This window comes from Sminthopsis crassicaudata, chromosome 1 (assembly GCF_048593235.1).
Source record: "Sminthopsis crassicaudata isolate SCR6 chromosome 1, ASM4859323v1, whole genome shotgun sequence".
NCBI classification, from domain to species: Eukaryota; Metazoa; Chordata; class Mammalia; order Dasyuromorphia; family Dasyuridae; genus Sminthopsis; species Sminthopsis crassicaudata.
The window spans coordinates 71,110,532-71,120,701 of NC_133617.1; the positions used below are offsets into that span (position 1 = coordinate 71,110,532).

General features: G+C 44.9%; 1 protein-coding gene across 1 annotated transcript; it reads left to right on the forward strand.

Moving 5' to 3' along the window:
- Nucleotides 1-6,939: 6,939 nt before the first annotated feature.
- Nucleotides 6,940-9,852, forward strand: KLF1 (KLF transcription factor 1). Its single transcript, XM_074310974.1, has 3 exons — nucleotides 6,940-7,129; nucleotides 7,807-8,608; nucleotides 9,129-9,852. The coding sequence occupies exons 1-3, from the start codon at nucleotides 7,034-7,036 to the stop codon at nucleotides 9,302-9,304; spliced, it is 1,074 nt and encodes a 357-aa protein (XP_074167075.1). The 5' UTR covers nucleotides 6,940-7,033; the 3' UTR covers nucleotides 9,305-9,852.
- The last annotated feature ends 318 nt before the right edge of the window (nucleotides 9,853-10,170 follow it).

Sequence of the window (10,170 nt, forward strand, 5' to 3'; positions counted from 1 at the left end):
ATTACTTGTATTCTTCCCCCCAATAGTATTTTATTTTTCAAATACACATATAGTTTCCAACATTCATTTTTGTAAGATTTTGTGTTCCAAATTTTCTCTTTCTTTCCCTTACATTCCTCCCCTCTTCCCAAGACAACAAGCAATCGGATATAGGTTAAACATGTACAATATTTTAAAACATATTTCCTGATTTGGGATGACATATTCTTATAGATCTGACTCAGTTCTCTATATAATTAACTTTAAGCCTTTATCAGAAATGCTAATTGCAAAAATTGTTTCCCAGCTTTCTAAGTCAACAGAATGGAAACTACTTGAAGGCAAGATTGTTTCATTTTTGTCTTTGTATCCTTGGCACCTGGCAAAGTGCCTGGTCCTTATTGGCTTTTGAATTAAACTGAATTTCCCGCCTCACTCAAGTTAGAATTCTCTCCCTCTTCAGATTGTTTCCTATTGCTTTCTGGGTGCACATTCTCTTTCCAGAGATTGTAAAGTCTTTGACTATAAACTCATGTTTGTCTTTTTTATCTCCATTGCCTGGCACATGGGAGATACTTAATAAATACTTTTTGATTATTGGTTGATGTAATGGTATTCTTGTAGCAGAAGCTTTTGTAGGTAGAGACTGGGTTTCTTTTTGCATTTCCAGGAGCCATCAAAGTATCTCATGCAGTATAGACATTTGATAGATGTCTGCTGAATTAAATTGAGAAGGATAGTGTCAAATCTGAAAAAAAAAAGATTATCTAATAATCTCAGAAAGATTATTTTGGTAGCAAGTAGGGGATGGGTATATTGAAGAAAGGAGAGGTTGGAAATGGGGAGACCAATAAACAGAGTCATAACCAGGAACTCTTTTTTTTCCTATTTAATTATTTGCTTTTTTATAATTACATATAAAACAATTTTAATATTTTGTTAACTCTGATCTTTTCATCATAAATAAATGAAATTCACCCATATCACTAAATGTCCATCTTCTTCCCTTCCAATTTAGTTGGATAGTTGATTCTTGGCTGCAATCCAAGTTCCTTTGCCTTTCAGAATATCAGATTCCAGGCCCTTCCAAACTTTAAGATAGAAGCTGCTAAATCCTGGGTAATCCCGATTGTGGCTCCTCGATATTTAAATTGTTTCTTTCTGACTGCTTGCAATATTTTTTCTTTGAAATGATAATTCTGAAATTTAGCTACTATATTCCTTGGAGTAATTTTTTTTTAAATTTTGTTTCAAATTCTCTCCTTCCTTCCCTTTTCTACCTCCTCCTTGAGAAGGTATGCAATTTGATATAGTTTATACATGTGCAGTCATGCAAAATATATTCCCATATTAGTCATGTTGTGAAAGAAAACCCAAACCAAATCCAACAAAAATAAAGGAAAAAGGTATGCTTCAAGCTGCATTCCAACTCCAATAGTTCTTTCTCTAGAAATAGATATCATTTTCCATCACAAGTCCTTCAGAATCGTTTTAGATCATTTCATTGCTTAGAATACTTAAGTCATTCACCATTGATCAGTGTACAGTATTGCTGCATAGCCAGGAATGCTTGCACCTAGAGTGAATTCCTTTGTGGGAAGAAGGTGATGGCACAGAGGAGAGCATATCATGTGATATGATTGTTTCAGGAGAAAGGATAGATTTATCTCCCAGAGAAACCATCTCATATCTCAAAGCCTGGATCCTCAACCCTAGAAGAAAGCAGAGGGAAGGCAGCTTGAAACAAAAATGACACAATTATGGTGTTTGTAGATGGTGCATTGGGTTTGCAGACTGGAGTACAAGCAAAGAAGGCTGGAGGAATAATTCTCCTTATATTAATGCCCTAGGGAAAAGACTCTGTTGCTCTGCCTTAGTTATAGATTCTGCCAAGTAGGGAAATATTGAAAAGTTTAAGCAAAAGATGATAAGGGTCTGAACTGAAGTGGTAATTCTGTGAGTGGAGGGAAGAGGATAGATGTGAGAGATGTCACGGAGAGAGAAATGTCAAGACTTAGCAGCCAATCATATATGGGAATGATAAAGGAAAATAATAAGTCTAGGAGGACTGTAAGATTATAAACATGAGTAGTTTGGAGAGTAGTAGTGTCCTAAGCAGAAATAGGGAAGTTTAGAAGAAGGTCAAGTTTAGAGAGGAAAGTTAATCGGTTTTGTTTTAAATTTGTTGAGTTTAGGGAACCTAGAAACATTGAAGAGGAAGTCAATACTTAGCTGGCATTCAGGAGAACTCCTGGTTATAGAGAGAGATTAGGTCTACATATCAGAATTTGGGAATCATAGGATTGTCTCTGTCCTACCCCCTTAGACTTTGAGATCCATGAGGGAAAACATCATGTTTTTGACTTCCTTTATATCCTTAGCACTTAGCAAAGTGCCTAGCACATAGTATGAGTTTAATGAATGCTTGTGAAATGGCTAATATAGAAATATATATTTTGCATGACTCCACATATTGTTATCAATTTGTTTGCCTTCCCAAAAGAGAATTTGTGATTCAAAATTTTTAAATTGTTTTTAAAAATTTTACATGAAATTAAGAAACATTTGTATAAATAAACAAGAAAGAAAATGCAAAAAGTAAGAACGCTTGTGATTGTTTGATAGAAAGAAGCAGTTAAAATGCTCAAAGGGCTATAAAACTCTGCATATCCTTTAATCCAGCAGTGATTCTACTGGGTCTGTATCCCAAAGAAATCATAAAAGAAAGGGAAAAACCCACATGTGCAAAAATGTTTGTAGCGATGGCAAAGAATTGGAGAATGAGCTATAAGCCCAATAGCAGCAATGCTGGATCAAAGGGTATGCACAGTTTGATAACTTTTTGGACATAGTTCCAAATTGCTCTCCAGAATGGCTGGATTCTTTCACAGATCCACCAACAATGTATGGGTGTCCCAGTTTTCCCACATCCCCTCCAACATGCATCATTATTTGTTCCTGTCATCTTAGCCAATCTGACAAGTGTGTAGTGATATCTCAGAGTTGTCTTAATTTGCATTTCTCTGATCAGTAGTGATTTGGAACACTTTTTCATATGAGTGGATATAATTTCAATTTCATCATCTGAGAATTGTCTGTTCATATCCTTTGACCATTTATCAATTGGAGAATGGTTTGATTTCTTATAAATTAGGGTCAGTTCTCTGTATATTTTGAAAATGAGACCTTTATCAGAACCTTTAACTGTAAAAATATTTTCCCAATTTGTTACTTCCCTTCTAATCTTGTTTGCATTAGTATTGTTTGTACAGAAACTTTTTAGTTTGATGTAACCAAAATCTTCTATTTTGTGATCAATAATGATCTCTAGTTCTCCTCTGGTCATAAATTCCTTCCTCCTCCACAGGTCTGAGAGGTAGACTATTCTCTGTTCTTCTAATCTATTTATGATCTCATTCTTTATGCCTAAATCATGGACCCATTTTGAAGAATTGGAAAATGAGTAGATGCTCATACATTATGGTATATAAAGGTAATGGAATATTATTGTTCTATTAAAAACAATGAACAGGCTGACTTGAATGATAATGAAGAGGGGACTGAAAAGATTTACATGAACTGATGCTGAGCTAAACAAGCAAAACCAGGAAAACATTGTACACAACAATACCAAGATTGTGTGATGATCAATCATGACAGATTTGTTTCTTCTTGGCGATTCAGTGGATGGAAAATGCCATCTGCATCCAAAGAGAGAACTATGGAGGCTAAATGTAAATCAACATGTGCTATGTTCACTTTTTTTCCTTCTGTTTTTTTTTTCCTTTCTCATGGTTTTTCCCTTTTGTACTCATTTTTCTCTCCTAACATGATTCATAAGGAAATAGATTTTTTAAAATGAATGTACATGTATAACCAAAAAGAAAAATTTTATTTTTATATGTAAGTGGGGAAAATAAGAAGAAAAAAAAGAAAAAAAGAAGCAGTTACATGACACAGTGGGGTCTTACTCTGAGTGCAGCACTTTTCCCCCTGAACCTCATTTCTTTTTTTTTCCCCCCTGAGGCTGGGGTTCAGTGACTTGCCCAGGGTCACACAGCTAGGAAGTGTTAAGTGTCTGAGACCAGATTTGAACTTAAGTCCTCCTGAATTCAGAGCTGGTGCTCTATCCACTGTACCACCTAACTGCCCCAACCCATTGCTTTTTTAAAATCATGTGCACGGAATTGATATTTGAAGGCATGAGAGGTGATGCAATGTCCAGAATAATGTGTATAGAGAGTGCACATTAAGGGGACGAGGCATAGATAATTGATAATCCAGCAAACGGAACTGAGTTAGACAAGTGGGAAGAGAAAAACTTCCAGTGGAGGAAAAGGGAAATTATCCATATCCCAGGCTGCAGTGAAGGCAGGAAGGATAAAGATTGAGACCTTGAAGGGAATGGTGTCAGATGAATTGTGGAGTCAGTAGCCAATTACAAGAGGTTCAGAAATATATAAGTGGTGAGGAATAGAATGGAGAAGAGATTCAGTTGTTCCAAGTTGTTTGGCAATAAAGAGAGAAGAGAATGTAAGGAATACATAAAGAAAAGGTGGGGGTGGTGTGCCTTGGACATAATAGGTATGCTTACTAAATGTTTGTCAATTTTGTTATTATTGGCTATGAGACTGTGCATGTGTAATTGTATGTGATGAGTGTGGGATTCTATATATCTTTGTTTATGGGTGTGACTGGGATTGGGTATATGAAGTTGTATGAGTACAATTGGCCTAGTATGTGATTAATATGAATATTTTCTGGCTCTGTATGACTGGGTGTGACTGCGTGTAATTAGGTATTTGGATCATGATGAGCCCCTGTAAGCTCCCTAAAGGGAGCACTGAGTGCTGCCCCACCCCCGCCGCCCTTCCCCCTACTTCTTGCTCTGTGTCTCCAGCACATGGGGTGTAGAGGTAAAGCTATGATCCCACTGGTCTGCCATTCCAGAGATATCAAACCCCCAGCCTGATCTGTACTCTGGTTTAAAATGTAATTAAAGAATATTTAATTAAATAAATAAAAATAAATAAAATAGAGATAACATTTTAGTTTATTTTTTATTAAAGCTTTTTATTTCCAAAACATATGCATGGATAATTTTTCAACATTGATCCTTGCAAAACCTTGTGTTCCAATTTTCATCCCCCTTTCCCCAATTCTCTTCCCAGATGGCAAGAAATCTAATATATGTTAAAAATGGTAGAAATGTATAACATTTAAAACTAAGTTAATATGCTGCTCTTACAGATTAGTAGCCCCTGTTTCTACTTGAAATGGACACCATTGCTCTAATCCAATCCCTTCATTTTTTTTTGTTGTTGTTGTTGTTGTTGTTGTTTTTATTTTGTTTTGTTTTGGGGATTTTTTTTTGGTGGAGGCAATTGGGGTTAAGTGACCTGCCCAGGATCACACAGCAATCCCTTCATTTTTAAATGGGGAAACTGAAACCTTGAGAAGGGCAGGTTTTTGCAGGGAGAGAAAGATCTTTGACTCAGGGTTCTGTCTTCTAGACCAGGCTTTTGGTCATTGGGTTCGTGCCCACTGTCTATGTCGGACATGCATTTGCAGAGAGAAGCTGGGATCAGGGCTGCCATGATTGGGGTGAGGGGGTCAGTGGGGTCATTATAGGGACAGGACTAGGGTTGGGACTTTTGGGGACAAGCCCCACCCCCAGGGCAGGAAGGGTGGAAGGGCAGAGAATGAAGGGTCAACTTCCCCTTCTCCTTGGGCTCCCTCTTACCCCAGCCTGGCCACACCTGCTGATCCCTCTGTGTGGCCCCTCAGTGTAATCAGAATTACCCGGCCTGACGCTAGGCTGATAGCAGGGCATCCAGACTCAACCGTCCAGCTCTTCAGGCCCAGCTGAGAGACCAGATAAAGAGGCAAGGGTTAGGAATGGGGAGTTATTGCCCTACCCCCTCCCTCACTAGAGAAACAGAGGAGACTGTACCTGCTTCCAACCCCTGAGGGGTCCCTTCCTCCCCACCAAAATTCATGAGCCCACAGTTCACAGTTGGAGTAGGAGCCCTGAATCACCCAGTGGGGCTCCACAATCTAGGCAGGCTTCCTGGAGGAGGTGAGCTTTCATTGAAAACTTTTAAGTGCATATACAAATTTCATATAGAAATAGGGACACAGAGAAGAGGAAGTCCAGTCCTGTCCTGTGGGAACCCCCAGCCCAAGAAGTTGAAGGGGGAAGACCCACAGTGGTAAAATACAATCGTCCTAGAGGGTCCTGCAAGCCCAAGCCCAGCCCCGCCCCCCCAGGTCTGATAAGGTGCAGGGCTTGGAAGGAAAGACCTAACTTTGATCTCTCCTGACTTCCACTTCCCTTTTCTGACTCATTCACTCCTGGGGTGCACATAGAGGCTAGAAGCAGAATGGGGCAAGACTTTTGTTTTATATCTTTGGGTCTTCCTCCAACCTCCCTCCCCAAGCCGCCTCCTTCTCCCTTTGTGGTCCTAGCCTCTGGTCCTGGAAGGATCCATCATAGGAGATCTAAGGAATCTTGGGCATGGGAGATGAAGGAGCCAGGATTCTCCGTCTATGGGAGCTCTCTATCTTGGTCTAAAGTGTGTATTTGACACAGCTGGACATTTGGGGTCTGGATCTTGGGGACCCTGAATTTGGAGATCTGGGGGTTCTAGGATATGGTTCCAGATTCTGGGGGTTGGGGTCCTAGGTCCTAGATACTGGTGTTGGATCTGAGGTGGGGCCATGGCTGGAGGAGGCAGAAATCTGGAGTGGGTTTAGAGCTTAAAGTTGTATGTGTTTGGGAGTGGAGGGTTCTTGGTTCCCAACAGTGGGCAGAGTAGAGAGTTCAAGGGGAGGAGCTGAAAGCCATGAGCACCAGGAACAGATATGTTTGTCTCCAGAAATAGTGACCCTGGGGCTGCCCCCCTCCCCTTATCACTCTCTGCCCTCAGCCAATCAGCTGCAGGCTGAAGGGTTAGCTGTAGGGATCCCAAAGCCCTCAGAGCCATATCCAGATGGAGCTAGATGAGAGGACACAAGGCAGGCTGAACTTGGGGGGACAAATTTGGCTGTTGAGATGGCCTCACTGACAGAGCTTTCCTTACCATCGGTCAGCAATCTGGCCAGCCTGGGGCTGGGACCCCTGCAGGACACCCAGACCAGGAGCCACAAGGTGAGAAGGAGGGTAATAGTAGGGGATGGGAGTGCAGAGGGATGAGTGGGGTCTTAGATTGAGCTGGTCTGGGGGCTTGTGATCTTGGACTGGGTTTGTTTGGTCTGGGAGCCCGGGATGGGACTTGATAAAACATGGGATCATGGGGAAACTGAGGCCCTAAGTTAGGTGGGGTGTGGTGCATGAAGTGGGGGAGATATCTCCCTTTGCCTTGGAGGGGTTTTAAAATGACCTCTAGGGGCAGTATGTATGGGCAGATATTTTATACCTGGATCTACTTCTCCTTGCACCTGCTTCAAGGGGAAGAGAGCAGGAAGCGGGGGAAAAGGGCCCTAAGGTGCCAAGTGGGAAACTGAGGGACAGTATGGGACTTCCCGCCTGTTTGAGCTCCATGTGTCCTCGGCTCCCCCATCCCCCTTACCATAGCATCTCAATATGTGGGTCGAGATAACAGTCTTATCTATTCCCTCCAGTCTCTGGGCCCAGGAATGCTCTAGTCCACAGGTTGGTGACTGGGGTGCAAAGGCTGATAGGCAATGGAGAGACAAAATGAAAGCCTGTCTCTCAGGGCCCCCAGCCCTGATCCCCTTTTCTGGCCTGGAGGACAGACTGACCAGGTCCTCTGGCCACGCTTCTGAGGCGTTCTGACAATGTCTCATCTCCTCTCTCCCTGCCAGTGGTGGCAGACAGATGAGGCTCAGGATGTGGAGCTCCCAGGGGCCAGTCACTGGCCCTACCAGGTGAAACAGGAACACCGGGACGCAGGACCCTGGCCTGAGCAAGTGGAAGGGGATAGAGGGGCAGAGGTGGATGACCCCTGCTGGGACCTGGATTTCTTCCTCACCAACTTCCCTGGGCCAGGGCCTGGACCAGGACCAGGACCAGGACCAGGGCCAGGGCCAGGGCCAGGAACTGAGCTCTGCCTAGCTCATCCCTGTAGCCTGTTCCCTGAGGGCCCTGGATTTGTTGCTGAGCTCCAGGATCTGAAAGAGATGCCCAGCTGGGGCTGCTCAGCACCTCGGCCCCTGGCCACTGAGGCAGCGCCCTTTGGAACAAACCCCTTACCTCCAGGCCCCAGCCCTGGTCTCAAAGCCCAGGCAGGGCTACCCGCATTCTCTGCTTCCTGCCTAAGGGAAGGAGAAGGCAGCTTCCCTCAACCTGGGGCTGGCTATGGGGGGCCTCCAGTGATGACCCCCTATGGTTTGTTGGGGACATACTCAGCTTTCTACCCAGCCCCTCACTACCAAGCTCGGTTCCAGCTGTATCGCAGAGAGCCTGCACCAAGCTCCAGCCCTGGGCCCTTGGCCTTCCTGGGTCCCCCGGCACCCCCTGAGCCCGGGGAAGAGGCCTCTAGGCCCAAGCGGAGTCGCCGCCCTTGGGCCAAGAAGCGCCAGGCAGCCCACACCTGTGGACATCCAGGCTGTGGAAAGACTTACACCAAGAGTTCCCACCTCAAGGCCCATCTCAGGACCCACACAGGTAAAAGAGCCTAGTCTGGAACTGAGGGAGGGGGCCCTCTGCTTCAAGGGTAGTTCTTGGGGAAGCTCTGATGGGGGAATGGAGGATCTCGATTATTCTCTAGAAATCCCCTTCCTTTAGGCATTATTGAAGGCATCTTGCTTCACCTGAGTTGGGTGGATAATCCCTGGAACATTTGGGGGTTACTTCATTCCCTTGGGCTCATTGGACATATGGAGTCACTGGTTCTTCCTGAGGGTTCCTTTCCCTGGGGAGTCACTGATACATTTGGGGGCAGGGAAGTGATGTCTCTAAGTCCATGTCCAGCAGGTCACTAGCATGGTCTATGAGTACTAAGTGGAAGGCCTGTGGGTGCCCTGAGACTGGAGGGAGACCAGGTCTGTAAGCAGATTGACAAGGACCCCCAGACCTCGATTCTGAGTAAAGAAGGGGTTTCTATCTCCTTGGCAATGGAGCAAACAGATGGGTGTTTTAAGGGGGGGTTCCTCACTAAGGTCGATCCACCTCCTCCTCACTCCAGGGGAGAAGCCCTACGCTTGCTCCTGGGAGGACTGTGGCTGGAAGTTTGCCCGCTCGGACGAGCTGACCCGGCACTATCGGAAGCACACCGGACAGCGTCCTTTCCAATGCCAGCTATGTTCACGCGCCTTCTCCCGTTCGGACCACCTTGCCTTGCACATGAAGCGCCACCTGTGAGACCTAACAGCTAGGCCTGGCCTCCAGAGCTCCAGGCAGAGCCTGGAACAAGCCACAAAGGGGGGGACCACACGTAGAGGCTTTGGGCAGAGCCTTGTGGAAGAAGGAAGAGACGCAGAGGGGGTCACAGAAAGGAGGATGCTCTCGCTGGCACCCAGGAACAGAAGCATGACAAATCCATCACCAGGGGCTGACATGTCCTGCCAGGGGCCACTGGCCAGTGCCTGAGCTCTGGACAGCAGACTTCTGGGGGGTGGTTTGTCCCTGGGACTTCTGCCCTCCCCCTGCCCTTTAGATCCCGTTGTAACTCAGCATAAGGGACCCCTCTGTTCACAGGCTTTCCACCAACCATCCCGCTGCCCTCCTCATGATCAGCAGACAGTGTCTGTGAATGGTTAATGCTCCCCGGCCCATCCTTCCCACAGCCCAGTCTGCTCCTCCTCCCCAGCCCAGGCCCATGGGATGGACAGTCGTGAGGGGCCTTCCCAGCCTGCTTTGTAAAGCTGCCTCTTTTCCCTGTTGCTCTTGGATAAAGTTTATGATTCTGACTGGTTTGACTTTGTTGCGGACAGGGGGCCAAAGAGTAGGGAAACAGAACTGGGAACAAGGAAGTCCTAACCCTGACCCAGCAGGAAGAGTGCTCGATGCAGGTACAGCTTTGGTATCTGCCTCACTGTCCCAAGGAGAACAGTTCAGTCTCTGGGCTGAGATGAACCAGCCTCACTTTGTGCCTGACTCATTCATCCATTCACATTTGATCACTGAATAGACACTTATTAATCACCTTCTGTTTGCAAAGAGCACCGGCCTCTGCTGAAAGCTCAGAGTTAATAGAGGGAGAAGACAAAGTCATATACTAGATCATA